Source organism: Erinaceus europaeus, chromosome 16 (genome assembly GCF_950295315.1).
Source record: "Erinaceus europaeus chromosome 16, mEriEur2.1, whole genome shotgun sequence".
In the NCBI taxonomy this organism is placed as follows: domain Eukaryota; kingdom Metazoa; phylum Chordata; class Mammalia; order Eulipotyphla; family Erinaceidae; genus Erinaceus; species Erinaceus europaeus.
Window position 1 is genome coordinate 11,027,474 of NC_080177.1, and position 15,641 is coordinate 11,043,114.

Here is a 15,641-nt window from a genome sequence, read left to right on the forward strand (position 1 = left end):
CTGATTTTTGACCAGACATTAAAACATTAAATAAAATTCTAGGAAATGGAATTTAGTCGTATGTGCGTGTGTGTGTGTGTAAACTAAAACTGAGAAAATATACTTAACCAAATCAACATTTAAAAAAAACAAAACACCAATCTACAGTAAGCATGTTTAATGGTGAAATGTGTCAATATTGTCAGTGAAGTCAGGGGCAAGGTAAGCTGGCCACTATTCTACTCAATATTCTCCTTGAGAAAACAGGGGCAGGATGAAAGCTGAAAAGGGAAAGCAAGAAAATAAGAGGCTACGGGAAATGCGGCCAGTTACTAAGTCATTTTAACATCGCGAGAGAGGGTGGCTCCATGGACTGGGGAGCAAGAGCAGAAAGAACACTAAAAAGCAAGTGAGATGGGAAAGTCAGCCAATTTAAAAATTTCCAAGTTTTGACTTGGTCACTATTTCTGACAAGTCTAGTTCAAAATATCAGAGAGAGAATGTTATTAAAATAAATAAATAAGCAGGAGAATCAAATGGATGAAACTGATACCCAGTATTTATAATACATAATAAGAAAGCTTCGAGGCCAGGCAGTGGCACATCTGGTTACAAGCACACATTACAATGCGCAAGAACCTGGGTTCAAGCCCCTCCCTTGTCCCCACCTGCTGGGGGGAAGCTTCCCGAGTGGTGAAGCAGGGCTACAGGTGTCTCTCTGTCTCTCCCTATCTCTCCCCCCTCAATTTCTCTGTCTCTACCCAATAAATTAATGCAATAAATGTTAAAAAAATAAAGCATCTAAGAATTACTATCAATTATATTTGGTGTTGACTGCGAAATAATTAGTTTCTCTCCTTCAATCTTTCTACTTAGTCATATTCTTTTTATTATTATTATTTTTTATTATTGCATAGAGACAGAAATTAAGAAGGGAGGCAGAAGAGAGAGGAAAAGAGACATCTGCAGCACTACATCCCCGCTGGTGAAGACATCCCCCTGCAGGTGGGGCTTAGTGACATCTTAATGAAGCAATCCATTCCAAAAAGCAATTTTACCCCATACACTAGGCAGGACACATCTAAACAAAATCAAGACAAGCATTTAGAAAACCTGAGGTGAACTTACTGGTAAAAAGACTATTTCTTGAATTTTCTTTCGATGCCTCCTTTGCAGATGAAATGCCAATATGCACAATAAAAATGTATGGTGCATCTTGCCAAGTTTTCAGAGGTTCATGCATTGCCTGGGTGGGAAAAAAGAGGTAGAAACCATCAGGTCTTGATAATTAAGAGCACAAATTAGAGGCCTAGAACATACAATAAACAAGTTAGATTACAAATCACAAAAAAATCACAGCATTTTTAATCTGGTAAAAAAGAAGTCACAGGGGCCAGGTGGTGGGGCAACTGGTTAAGTGCACACATTACAGTGCTCAAGGACTTAGGTTCAAGCACCGGCAAGAGGAAAGCTTCACAAGTGGCAAAGCAGGGCTGCAAGTGTCTTGCTCTCTCTCTCTCTATGTCCCCCTTCCTCTCAATTTCTCTCTATACATACCTAATAAATAAATATAAATATAAATAAATATATATGTGTGTCACAAAAAATTCAACTTATTTTTTAAAAGAAAAACCTTAGCTAAAATCACTAAATCTCTTTTTAATTTTTATTTATAAAATGGAAATATTGACAAGACGATAGGATAAGAGGGGTATATTTCCACACAATGCCCACCGCTAAATCTTAACTTTAAATCATACAAAGATCCTACTTTGTTTTATGAGGGCTTGCTTTTGTTTGTTTGTAATTTATTTTCTTCACTATATATGAGAGCTTCATGAGAGAGAGCAGAGAAGCCTGGTGCTCTACCAGTTGAACCATTTCTCCAGTCCCTGGACTTTGTAAGATAGATATCCTGAACAAACAGATTATTTAAATCATGGGGGGGAAGCATAATGGTTATGCAAAAGGACTCTTATGCTTGAGGCTCCAAAGTCCCAGGTTTTGTCCCCTGCACCACCATAAACCAGAGCTAAGCAGTGCTCTGGTAAAATACAATAAATAATCAATCTACGGGGCTGGGTGGCAGAGCACCTGGCTGACTACAGTACACTTATTACTAGGTGCAAAGCCCTAGGACCAAGCCCCCAGCACCCACCTGCAGAAAGGAAGCTCCACAAATGGTGAAGCAATGCTGCAGGTTTCTCTCTCCCTCCCTGCTTGCCTGCCTCTCTGCCTCCCTCTCCTTTTCTCTCCCCCTCTCTCTCTCTCTCCCCCCTCCCCCATTCCCTCTCAATTTCTGTGTCCTATCAAATAAAGAATTTTAAAGGGAAGGGGGGCTGCTATGGAGTGGTGGATTTGTAGTGCAGGCATCAAGACCCAGTGATAACCCTAGTGGCAAATAAATAATGAAATGCACAGTGCCAACAGTGAGTTACAAATATCTATTTCTGAATCAGATTCCTTATTCAGTGCCATTCCCAAGAGTGCCAGATAGCCTATGACAAAGTCTAACATTTGTATCAAAAACTTTATCTTGGGTTGATCTACATGGAAGGTGAGTCACAGGAGGCTAGGCGGTAGCGCACTGGGTTAAGCGCACGTGGCACGAAGCACAAGGATATATAAGGATCCCAGTCCCTGCAAATATGCCTAGCCCCTTAGAATATACCTCAAATAAACCTAACTTTTGCCAAAATGGAGACCCCAAATCTTCATCAGCAATATTCTTGCCTTTAGGTTCCTGATTAGTCAACAATTTGTTCTGCTTTATAACTTAACTCTTTTTCAGCCACTAGGTTCCAGATGCTACCATGATGCCAACCTGACTTCCCTGGGCATATGACCCCACCAATGTGTCCTGGAACCCCACCTCCCCAAGAGCCCCACCCCACTACAGAAACAGAGAGGCAGGCTGGGAGTATGGACCAGCCTGCCAATGCTCATGTTCAGTGGGGAAGCAATTACGGAAGCCAGAACACCCACCTTCTCTGCATCCCATAGTGATGCTAGGTCCACACTCCCAGAGGTTGATAAAGAATAAAAAAGTTTTTTTTGGAGGGTGGGGGAGAGATAGGGAGTTCTGGTGGTGGGAATTGTGTGGGATTGTACCCCTCTTATCCTATGTCAATATCTCCATTTTATTAAAGAGAGAGAAACAACACTGTTGATTAATTTCTGCTTAGAGTCTGAGCTCTGTGAGCAGTCCAATAATTGTAATTTTATGTTTTTATTAAACTTGAGTTGTGATTGCTATCTCTTATACATTCTTTATCTTTCAGTTCTGCTGGAACTCACTCTTTTTTTTTTCATTTTTTATTTGTGATTCACAGTATGTTACAAGATTGTAAGTTACAGTATAGTTCAACACCACACTTACCACCAAGGTTGTGTCCTCACCCTCCCACCTCCCAAAGATAACCACCATGGTTCTCACGTCTTACAACTAGCTTACTTCTATTTTTTATTCAAGTTCATGTGTATCAGATCTCTAGATTCCCATAAGTGAAATCTTTCATCTCTTTCCTTGTTTCACTGAGCATAATCAACTCCAGTTCTGTCCACTTTGTCCCAAAGGACACACACACAATGTAGCTGGAACTCTCAAGATGGATTGGATGGAGGGAGTTCTACATGTCTCTTGTGTTCTGTTTATTTTTTTCCCCCTCCTTCTCAGAGTGAATCATCTTCATCAACCTATCTTCATGTTCACTTTTTTTTCTGCATACTCAAATCTGCTATGAATTTTTCTAGTCAATTTTCCATTTTAGTTATCGTACTTTTATGTAGCTCCTATTTTTATAATTTTATCTTTTTAGGTGAACTATATTTTCCTGGTTTCTTTTAGCTTTTCATCTATGCTTTTGAGTATTTCCATATTTTAGTACTGGGCTGTCAGAAAAGCATGGTTTTACTTTTTTTTAAAGCCTTTTTTAATTAATATTTTTTTCTTTTTTAGTATTTATTCCCCTTTGTTGCCCTTGTTGTTTTATTGTTGTAGTTAATATTGTTGTTGTTACTGATGTTATTGTTGTTGGGTAGGACAGAGAGAAATAGAGGACGGGAAGACAGAGAAGGGGAAAGACAGACACCTGCAGACCTACATCACCGCTTGTGAAGCAACTCCCCTGCAGGTAGGGAGCTAGGGGCTCGAACCAGGATCCTAATGCTGGTCCTTGTGCTTTGCGCCACCTGTGCTTAACCCGCTGTGCTAACACCCTATCCCTTCTCTCAACATTTTTAAATAAGTTTATGAAAGTTCTTTGTAATGCCTTTTTCCTGAGGTATTTTTTCCCTTTGGTGACTAGAATGGTTTTATTGTTTCTATGCATGCCTCATAATTTTTGCTGCAGTTGAAAACTGAAGATTCTGCATATTATAGTAGAATAACTCTGAAAGCCAGGCCCACCTCCCCACCCCACCCCCACACTGGGGTTTGCTGAAGCTCGTTGTGTGGGCTGTTTGCTCAGTGGCTTTTCTAGACTATTTCTGTAAGATCTTTCCCCACCTCTTCCTTCCCAGGCTTCCCAGTGATCTAATGTTGCTTGTTCTGTTTCCTCCGTCTTTCCTTACCTCACTGCAGTCAATACTTGTACCTTTAAATATTCTCAACAAACAGAACCCAGGAAGCCTCACCAGTCCTGGGAATGCTGTGTCAGGCAGAATAAAGGAAAATCTTTGCACATGTACTTTAAGGAGTTACCATATGGGTCAAAACACAACCACAGTTCTTTGGGAATAAGATATACCTTTACTCCTTGTATTAGCAAGCTGCACCAAGATTTCAATTATTATTTCTTGCCTCTAATCTGGAAGTAGAGGAGGCCATGCAAAGAATTGAAAACATCTCAGTAGGGAGTCAGGTGGTAGCAAAGTGGGTTAAGCACACAAGGTGCGAAGCGTAAGGATCTCTGCACCGGGCTCCCCACCTGCAGGGGAGTCACTTCATAGGCAGTGAAGCAGGTCTGCGGGTGTCGATCTTTCTTTCTCCCTCTCTGTCTTCCCCTCCTCTCCCCATTTCTCTCTGTCCTATCCAACAACGACATCAATTACAGCAACAATAATAGCTACAACAATAAAAAAGGCAACAAACGGGAAAAAGTAATAAATAAAAATAAAAAAATAAAACATCACAGTACTGTTAAGAAGTGGCAATAATGTTCATTCATTAAGCTTTCTCCTAGCTACTCCTTTATGTATTTATCTCCTAGCTAGTCTTTACAAGATTCCAGTTAGGTTAAAAAAAAAAAAAAGTTGAAACTGACAGTTTTCTACCAGCTTATTATTAGCTATTTTGTGAAGGGATGAAGACTTTCCTAAAAGCCAATACTCTTGGCTAACACTGTTGCTATTAATTCCAGCTTACAATGTCAGAGACCATAATGCAACAAAAAAAAAAAAAACACTGTCAAAGGGAATGGTTAAGAGTAGGGTTTGACTCACAATCTAGAGTAGATGGCTCCAGAGTCTACTAACTACAGCCTCAATTACCAAAGAGCCCCTCACCTTAGATTAACAAGAACAAAAAATCATCTAGATATACACACACACACATATATATACTCTTCATAATACTACCTGAAAGGACAATCTGATGCCACACGCAAGGCAAGATGGTTAAAAACGTAAGTGCAATCCAGTCACTGATGCTCTCAGAACACCTACAAGGGTAGTTTTGTTTCCAATATCCGTAGCCTATACTTCTTTAAATCATTTTACTGAGCTAATGGTTTGCAGTTGTTGACAAATGGGATAGCTTTTAACTTTGACTAAACACTGTACTTAGTCAAAATTATAAAACTGAACATGTGGTTTTTGGGGCTTTTTCTATGTTATTTGATAGGACAGAGAGAGACTGAGGGGGCAGGGAAGATAAACATCTGCAGACCTACTTCACTGCTCATGAAGTGTCTCTACTGCAGGTGGGGAGTGGGAGCTCAAACCCAAGGCTTTGTGCTAAGTAATATGAGTGCTCAACCAGGCACACAACCACCCAGCCCCCTAAAATTAAACATCCTCTAGACAAAACCCAAAGATCACATTCCTTGCAGTAACCCAAATAAGATGAAAACTTCTACCTACACAAAAACCTGCATACATGTTTTCAGGGGTTTTATTCCTAATTGCCAACACTTGGAAGAAATCAAGATGCTCTTCAGGAAGTAAATACACTGCTGTACACGCCAACAACGGGTTAGTATTCAGAGCTAAGAAGAAAAGCACTGTCAAGCCACAGGAAAGCATGGAGAAGCTTTAACTGCCTATTACGACATGGAAGAAGCCAACATGAAAATGCTGTATGTTGTATGGTTCCAAATATATGACATTCTAGAAAAAGCCAAATTATGGTGACAGTTAAAAACTCAAAAAGCGTAGGGCACCAAGAAAAACCCAGTGGTGAGGGGTAGGCATGTAGCTTCCTGGGCCAGTGGGGGGTGGGAGTGGGCGGGAGGGATGGGTCACAGTCCTTTGGTGGTGGGAATGGTGTTTATGTACACTCCTAGCAAAATGTAGACATATAAATCAGTAGCTAATTAATATGAGAGGGGGAAATCAATTGTATGTCTCAAAGTTTCTCAAAAGACAAACTGAATCTTTTTAATATATAGGCTATGTATTTGATATGTGGACTCTCTCAAAAGCCTAGACCAAGTAGATTAGAAGCTTCCAATAGCACAGCTATATACAAGATACTGGGTACTGTCCAGCAAACCATAACAAAGGGACTTTTCAAAGTTAACCCAATTAACAAATAATGTGATGATAATATTAACTATTGATTGTCTTTTTGAACCCTAAGACAGCAGGAACCTCACATCTTCACTATAGAGCCCCTACTTCCCCCAGTCCTGGAACCCTTGGATAGGGCCCACTTTCCCGTATGCATCTCCCAATCCAAACCAAATAACATTGCATCTGCCGATTACAACCTAACCAAGGCAACGATTGCTACCTCAACATGCTTTACCTCAGAATGTATCCAGAGACTTCACGTGTGGAATGACAACCCTTCAGCTTCATTACTCGGGTGAGACCTTTCCTTTAATAGTACACTCTAATTTCATCTCAGGTAGTTCACTTTCTAACAAAGTCCCATAACCTAGATATACACCAGTTTCTGTGAGAGAGAGCTTATGTGCACACGTATCCATAAACTATAAAATATATACCTGAAAGCAGGACTACACTAGAGTTTGCAGTGAGTACCTCCCTAACACTTCCTATCCACTATTCCAAGCTTGGGATCCATGATTGCTCAACAAATTGTTTGGCCTCATATGTTAACTCTCTTTTCAATCACCAGGTTCCAGATGCCACCAGGATGCTGGCTAGGCTTCCCTGGATTGAAGACCCCACCAATGTGTCCTGGAGCTCAGCTTCCCCAGAGTCACACCCTACTGGGGAAAGAGAGAGGCAGACTGGGGGTATGGACCGACCAGTCAACGCCCATGTTCAGCGGGGAAGCAATTACAGAAGCCAGACCTTCTACCTTCTGCAACCCTCAACGACCCTGGGTCCATGCTCCCAGAGGGATAGAGAATGGGAAAGCTACCATGGGAGGGGGTGGGTTATGGGGATTGGGTGTTGGGAATTGTGTGGAGTTGTACCCCTCCTACCTTATGCTTTTGTTCACTAATCCTTTCTTAAATAAAAAATTAAAAAAAAAAAAAAAAACTCAAAAAGCACTGACTGCCAGGTGTTGAGGAAAGGGAGGGAGGAGAAGCTGGAGCATTCGGGGTTTACAGAGCAATAAACCACTTCTGCACAGCATTCCATGGGTGGCTGTCTGCTGTTACTCATTTGTAAAGCTCCAGGAATGAACACAAAGGATGAACCCTAATGAAAACGATGGCCTTGCACTGATAGCACTGTGTCAACACAGGCTCACTGTAAGACAATAATGTACACACTGGAACAGGATGTTGACGATGGGGGTGGCTGGGTGTGAAGGAAGTATGCAACAGTCCCAGAAGAGGTTCCTCAAGAAAAATAGCCAAATCTCAGAAAGAAAAACAAATTTCTAGTGTGTCTATGCATCCTAACTTCATTCCTCTCTCCCAAACTCTTTGAAATCATAATTCTCACAGCTGTAACAGTTATAAACACAGCAGTTTGACAGCCAAATGGAGGGTGTAGGGAAATGGTTTGGTGGTCCCTTAAACCAAACTGCCACAACTGTCTGGATGGAGCTCAACACTCCCTTCCCAGGGCTTATTTTTTGTACGTCCTTACTCAGAAATCATTCACTGAGGACAGCCTGTGCTAAAAGCAATTATGAAAATGGCAATTATGAAAAATCAAAGTGACTAGAGAAGACATTACTAGGTATGGTTACTGAAAATGTGTGTCAAAAAGCTTAAAAGAAAAAAAATGGAAGTGGTTTGGAAAATCTCTAAGATGGACCCTGGAAATTTAGAAGGTCACAGGTAGATGCTGAGCTGTGCAGGTATGTATAGAAGTATGTAAATAAATAAAAAAAATTTTTTTAGAAAAAAAGGGGGGAGTCGGGTGGTAGCGCAGCGGGTTAAGCACAGGTGGCGCAAAGTGCAAGGACTGGTATAAGAATCCTGGATCGAGCCCCCAGCTCCCCAGCTGCAGGGGAGTCGCTTTATAAGCGGTGAAGCGGGTCTGCAGGTGTCTATCTTTCTCTCCCCTTCTGTCTTCCCCCTCCTCTCTCCACTTCTCCCTGTCCTATGCAACAACGACAACAATAATAACTACAACAATAAAACAACAAGGGCAACAAAAGGGAATAAAAAAATATTTTTTAAAAAGAAGTATGTGCATGTGCCCAAGAGGCCATGTGCCCAAGAGGCCTGAGAAGCCCTAGTCACTCACTTCTGGCTGATCTTAAAGACGCTGGACAAAAAGGAAGAGGCAGTTAAGACAGTTTTATATATTGAAAGAATGTCACAAACAGAACAGGCAAAGGTATAAAGCCAGGAGATTAATGTCTGCCTATGACTAATGGTTGCCTATGACGGGAGAAAGAGAGGACTGCAGAATGGCTGCTAGTGGCGATGTGGCTACACTGCAGCTGAAGGTCTTCTGACGTCAGATGATTAATGGTTTCACAAGTTGTGAGTATAACTAAAGGCCACTGTACTGCACGCTGGTAAGGAGTAAAGAGATATCTGTGCTACTGGCAATAAAGTTGTTGCAAAGTTAAAAACTTGAATCAGATTTGTAAAAATCATGACTCAACATGCCTATGTTATATTTTTTATCTGGTGTCCTGAGGGGCTTGATACTATGAATTAGAAAGTGAATTAGGCAGCCCCGGAAGTGGCACAATGAACTCTCAAGCATGATCCCTGGCATCACGTGTCAGAGTGATACTCTCTCTCTCTCTCCTTTCACTAACAAGTCTAATATGTAATATTTTAAGTGAATTATGAAAATATATGGCTCTTCCAATTTTATTTCAACCTTCTACACCCTCCACCTCTTCTATCGTAATTTCAGTTTTAGATTTCTTCCAAAAAGCTTCTTCCTATTTACAAGTAATATTTATGGGGTGATAGTAACAAAACAATACAGACTGACTGTTCAAACTATGTGAAATGGGTCCTTGCACTTCACACTATGTGCGCTTAACACAGTGTGCAATCGCCCAGCCCCCAGTAAACTGTGTCTAATGGGAAGACGGACCGTGGCACAACTGGCAAAGTGCAAAGACACGGGTTCAATCTTTTGGTCTCCAACTGGAGGGCAGCAACTTCACTAGAGGTGAAGCTGTGCTGCAGTTGTCTCTCTCTCCTTCTTACCCTTTCTCTCTGTCTCTATCATATTTTAAAAATTAAAAAAAAAAAGGGGGGGAGTTGGGCGGTAGCACAGCGGGTTAAGCACAGGTGGCACAAAGCACAAAGACCAGTGTAAGGATCCTGGTTCGAGCCCCCAGCTCCCCACCTGCAGGGGAGTCGCTTCACAAGTGGTAAAGCAAGTCTGCAGGTGTCTTTCTCTCTCCTTCTCTGTCTTCCGCTCCTCTCTCCATTTCTCTCTCCTATCCAACAACAGCCACAACAATAGCAACAAAAGGGAATAAATACTAATAAAAAAATCTTTAAATTTTTTTTTAAAAAAGAATAAAAATAAAGGAAAATATGCATTAACAACTATAAGAATACAGAAAACAAAGAAAAATTAGTCACTCATAATATCTAGAGGCAATTAATATTTTGGTGTATATAGTATTCATTCTCAGGTCTCTTTATGAATTACAGCATGACAATAACCCAAAATATACAAATGCAAGAAAATTGAAAAATATACTCATTGCCCTAGACTCCTTACTATACTTACAATTTTTTCTCCAGTCAAGGTAGTATTTGTTCCGTTCTCCTTCACCTTTAAACATTGAAAAAAGGAAAATCAATTCAAAATTGTTTATGTAGCTCTCAGAAATATTTAACAAGAAAAACAATTACCTCCTGTTTTTCTCCTAAAAGTGGCAGTCGATGAACAAAATCTCCAGAAAAGCTCTACAAAAGAAACGTAAAACTAAAATGAAAGAAAAGTAATAGTACAGGCAGAGTTTTAAAGCTAAAGAAGTGGTAAAATGAGCATGGATTTAGAACAAGAAATAACAATATAAAAGGTTTCCAGATAGTTAGAAATCAGTGAATGAATTCCTGCTCAGCAATAAATAATCATAATAAAATATCAAGCCAAACTGGTCAATCTGTCTGTACGAATTAGAGAAATTTAAAACCTTGAATCTAAGGTATATGCTCGGGCGGGGGTGGTAGGCAGGGTGCACAGGAAGAGCACACACACACTGCCATGTATTAGGATTCAGGTTCAAGTCCCCACTCCGCACCTGCAGGGGAAAAAGCTTCATGAACAGTGCAGCAGTGCTCCAAGTATCTCCCACTCTCTCTTCATCTCTCCTTTCCTCACAATTTCTCTCTGTCTCTATCCAAAAAACTCCTGGGAATAGTAGATTTGTCACACAGGCATCATTCCCCAGCAATAACCCTGGTGGCAATAAAAAAGTAAAAATTGGGGCCAGGTGGCAGTGCACCTGGTTGAGCACACATGTTACAATGCGCAAGGGCCCAGGTTTGAGTCCTCAGTCCCCACCTGCAGGGGGAAAGCTTCACGAGTGGTGAGGCAGTGCTGCAGGTGTCTTTCTGTCTCTCTTCCTCTCTAGCCTCCCCTTTCCTCTTGATTTCTGGCTGTCTCTATCCAATAAATAAATAAAGATAACTTAGATTTTTAAAAAAAGTAAAAAAATTTAAAAATACAAATGCTTAGGGTAAAAGGATATTACAGTCCCACTCTTTCCATGGATAAAGAAAACATGACTTAGAACTATAAAATATAAATTGTCACCAGCAAAATTGGAATTTGAACCTAACATTCCTAACTCTTGGGTACAATGAATATTCCATGCCTGAAAAAAAAAAATCTATCCATCCTAAATATCTTTCCATTTATCAAGAGATGAGACATTCTCCTCCCTGAGTAGATTACTTACTTCAGTTCTCCTATGTTAGCTAGGAAAATAAGTCGAAATCTTATATATAGAGGGATATGCCAGGACCCTGAAAGAGCTTAGCCAATCTTTTAAGATCAGGGTGATAGCATAGTGGCTGTACACTGAACTTAAATGTTTGAGGGTTCAATGCCCAATACTACCATATGCCAGAATTGAACAGTGCTCTGGTCCCTCTCCATCTCTCACAGGAATAAAAAAAAATGTTTTGGGTGGGAGTGGATAACATAATGGTTATGCAAAAAGACTCTCATACCAGAGAATCTGAAGTCCCAGGTTCAACCCCCTGCACAACTGTAAGCCAGAGCTGATCAGTGCTCTGGTTTTAAAAATAAATAAATAAAAAGTTTTTAAAGAGTGTGAAAGGGCAGGGGAAAAAAGCATAATAATTACACAAAGAGACTCTCATTCTTGAGGCTCCAAAGTCCCAGGTTCAATCTCACGCACCACCATAAGCCAGAGCTAAGCAGTGCACTGGTGGGGGTGTGTGTGTGTGTGTGTGTGTGTGTGTGTGTGTGTGTGTGTGTGTGTGTGTGTGTGTGTGTGTGTGTGTGTGTAAGGCACACTTTAAATGGGTAAAATAATAATTTTTATGTTTCATATACTATAAAATATTTATTATGATAGAGACAGAGGGAAATAGGGCAAGAGGGGGAGAGAAAGAGCTTGCTTTTTTACATATTAAGGGAAGCACAACTTCTCTTAATGAGATGAATATGTAAGTGGCTGACCACACACCTATCAGAACATGCTACTAACTTATTTACATCAGAGAAATGAGCTGGGAAGTATGAAATGACTATGACCAAAAATACACAATTACATTTCCCCCTATTTCCCTCCAACCACTATCAAATACTACCTGTGTTTTAAAGAGTTCACTGCAGTTCTGGAACAATTTCGATGATGTTTGGTATTTCCCAGACAAGCCTTTTTTTTCCTTAAGGCTATCCAAATATGACTCCACATCTGCCTGGAAAAGAAAGAGAAAATGCACAGTATTTAACCGACCTTCCACAATAAGATATTCAGAAGCATATATATTTTTTACTGTATTTATTTTGTTTTTCTAGGACAGAGAGAAATTGAGAAGGGAGGGAAGATAGAGAAGGAGTAAGAAACAGACACCTGCTGCCCTGCTTCACCACTGGTGAAGCTCCACCCCAACAGGCGGGCACCTGGGGCTTGAACCTGGGCTTGAACCTGGGTCCTCCTGCATGGTAACATGCGCGCTCAACTAGGTGCACCACCACCCAGCCCCTTATATTTCTTACACAACACAAAAAGTTTAGGTTATGCTATTTTAAAAAGTAACGGTCTGAGGTGAAGGCTGCATAACACTTTCCAAGAATCTGAAAGTATTAGGGCTATCAAGTGTAGGTTTCTAATCCATGGTCTATGCAGAGTTCCTCTGAAAATCCTGGAAACAATGGGAAACTGTCAGAAGTCCTGGTACACAATGATGGCCTTAATTTGGGAATAAGAGTGTTTACAGACACCTATTTTGGTGAGATGAGAAATTGTACGCATGTGCCTACAACTGTACTGTGAACCATTAAAATCCCAATAAAAAAAAAGTCAATTACTTTTTTCAAGTATACCTGTGCTCCCAAGCGAAGAGAGTCAGAAAACTGTTATGGCCACTCACAGTTCACTACTGATACTCAAGAAAAAAAAAATTCATTATTCTGTGATTTCATCTATCACTCTTGTGATTTTTCTTACATGCCTATACCAACTAATTTTGCCCTCTCTCTTCTAAAGCTCCAACTTGCCATCTCCTACTAACCACTGGTCATTTCTACAGTTTAGATCTCTGGCAATTCAAAATCATCTTTTACTCAAAACGTGAGTGCTTATTTTTCACATTCTGAATGTGTATGTAATTTGCCTACGATAGCAAGACTTGCTAAGTTCTTGATCAGCTTATCATAATTCAAATATGCCATTTTTCAGCTATAAATTCTATTAGTAAAATATTTTTTAGGGAGGAGAAAGGTGGTGCACCTGGCTGAACACATGTTACCATGCATAAGGAACCAGCAGTGCTCTGATAAAATAAATAAGTATAATAATAATAACAACAATAACAAATTTAAAAGAATAGAAAAAGCCTGGGGGGAAAAAAAAATCACTTCTGAAATTGTACCTCTTCATATCTTGTATTGTATCTTGAAGGCTCAGATATACAGTGCTACAGAAATTCTGAAAGTGTAGCCCATGACCTTCCACCAGCTCTGGTATCAAAAACTATCACAGTGATAGGTGTCTTGCACTGAAAGTACTCAAGTAAAAATGGGTAAGGATCCAAGGCAGTGGCACTTAGCTGCACCAGTAGTAATTGTATTCATTAGAGTCACAAACTTGCAGAGTTTTGCTCTCTCTCTCTCTCTCTCTCTCTCTCTTTTTTTTTTTTACCAGAGCATGCTTTGCTCTGGCTTATGGTGGCACAGAGGATTAACCTGGGACTTTGGAGCCTTAAGCATGAAAGTCTTGCATAACCATTATGCTAGCTACCCCTCGCCCACTTGAGGTATTTTAATGATAGCTTTATGCAAGAGTATCTTTGATTGGGGCCAGATGGGCTGTAGTACATCAAATGAAGTGCACGTATTACCATGAGCAAGGACTTGGGCTGGACCCCGTCAGCAGGGGAGACCTTTGACAAGGGGTAAAGGTGTCTGCAGGTGTCTCTCTTGCTCTCTCCCTATCTCCTCCTACCCTCTCAATTTCTATCTGTCCTATCTAATAAGAGTAGGAAAAAAATAAAAAGGGGGGAAAAAAAGAAAAATAAGGGCTGTTGGAAGCACTGCATTCATAGTGCCAGCACCAAGCCCCAGCATAACCCCAGTGGCAAAAAAGAAAAAAAAAAAGAGAGAAAGTATCTTTGACTAAGAAGTAAAAATAATTATTAAGTATTATTAAATCTTAATCTTTGAGTAGATGCCTTTTTAAATATTCTATGTATGAAACAAAATGGGAAATATTCAAAAGCCTCTAAATATACCCACCCTCTAAAATTTAAGAAGTTGAGACCTAATTAATTCTTAAGTCCAAGAAAAGTTCACAGTTCTATATTCCTTACCCTGAAGTTGTAGATTTCATTGTAACAGTCAGCACTTTTCAGATACCAGGTTACATTCAAAGATGCTTCACAAGGTTCTCCATCAACTATAAAAGATGAAATTTTTATGAATAAAAGATGATTCCCAAAGAAAGCATTTTTCCTATTTATGTCCATATCCTATTTATCTCCTGCTAAACTGAGCTATTCAAGGACCATCCTTTCTCCAAATATATGTCCAAAGAATTAGATAATATTCACATAAGAGTATTTTTCTTTATAGAATGAAAACATAGTTAAGCAGTTTTTAACCTTGAAACTGGACATTTATTTTCATCCCTTAAAATCTGGATTTCAGGGAGTCGGGCGGTAGCGCAGCGGGTTAAGCACACGTGGCGCAAAGCGCAAGGACCGGCCTAAGGATGCTGGTTCGAGCCCCGGGCTCCCCGCCTGCAGGGAAATCTCTTCACAAGTGGTGAAGCAGGTCTGGGGGTGTCTCTCTTTCTCTCCCCTTCTCTGTCTTCCCCATCTCTCTCTATTTCTCTCTGTCCTATCCAACAACAATGACATCAATAACAACAATAACTACAACAATAAAAAAGGGCAACAAAAAGGGAATAAATAAACACACAAAAAATATTTTTTTAAATCTGGATTTCTGCTTCTCTATTGGAAAAATTCTGAAACTTATAAAGCAGTTACAACTTAAAACTAGTATACTATTATCAAATACTTATTTACATTCAAATACTTAAAAACAGAGCAAGTACACAAAGTTAGAAGGAAAAAAAAGAAAAGTTAGAAGGAACCCTTAGGCTAAAGAGGGAAACAAAACTAAATTGAAGGCACAAATTACTAAAAAAAAAAAAAAAAAAAAAAAAAAACTCTTCCTCTAGGGAAAGACAAAAACAGGCTAGAGTATGGATTGACCTAAGAACGCTCATGTCCAGCGGAGAAGCAATTACAGTATCCAGACCTTCCACCTTCTGCACCCCATAAAGAATTCTGGTCCATACTGGGGGGGGGGGGTGTTAGGAAATGTCCAGAGGGCTCTGAACCCCAATTCCAGCAGGACTCAGAAAGAGAAAGGGGGGGAAGAGG

At 40.1% G+C, this 15,641-nt stretch overlaps 1 protein-coding gene across 2 annotated transcripts in view; it reads right to left on the bottom strand.

The window, feature by feature from the left end:
- Window positions 1-15,641, bottom strand: part of TMEM87A (transmembrane protein 87A) — a 47,154-nt gene that overhangs the window by 24,232 nt on the left and 7,281 nt on the right. For both annotated transcript variants that reach the window (XM_060174459.1, XM_060174458.1), the window contains exons 3-7: window positions 14,562-14,647; window positions 12,339-12,449; window positions 10,407-10,460; window positions 10,282-10,326; window positions 1,108-1,225 (exon numbers count right to left, since the gene is read on the bottom strand). In XM_060174459.1, coding sequence (XP_060030442.1) covers window positions 1,108-1,225; window positions 10,282-10,326; window positions 10,407-10,460; window positions 12,339-12,449; window positions 14,562-14,647 — 414 coding nt within the window. The remainder of the gene's footprint in view (window positions 1-1,107; window positions 1,226-10,281; window positions 10,327-10,406; window positions 10,461-12,338; window positions 12,450-14,561; window positions 14,648-15,641) is intronic.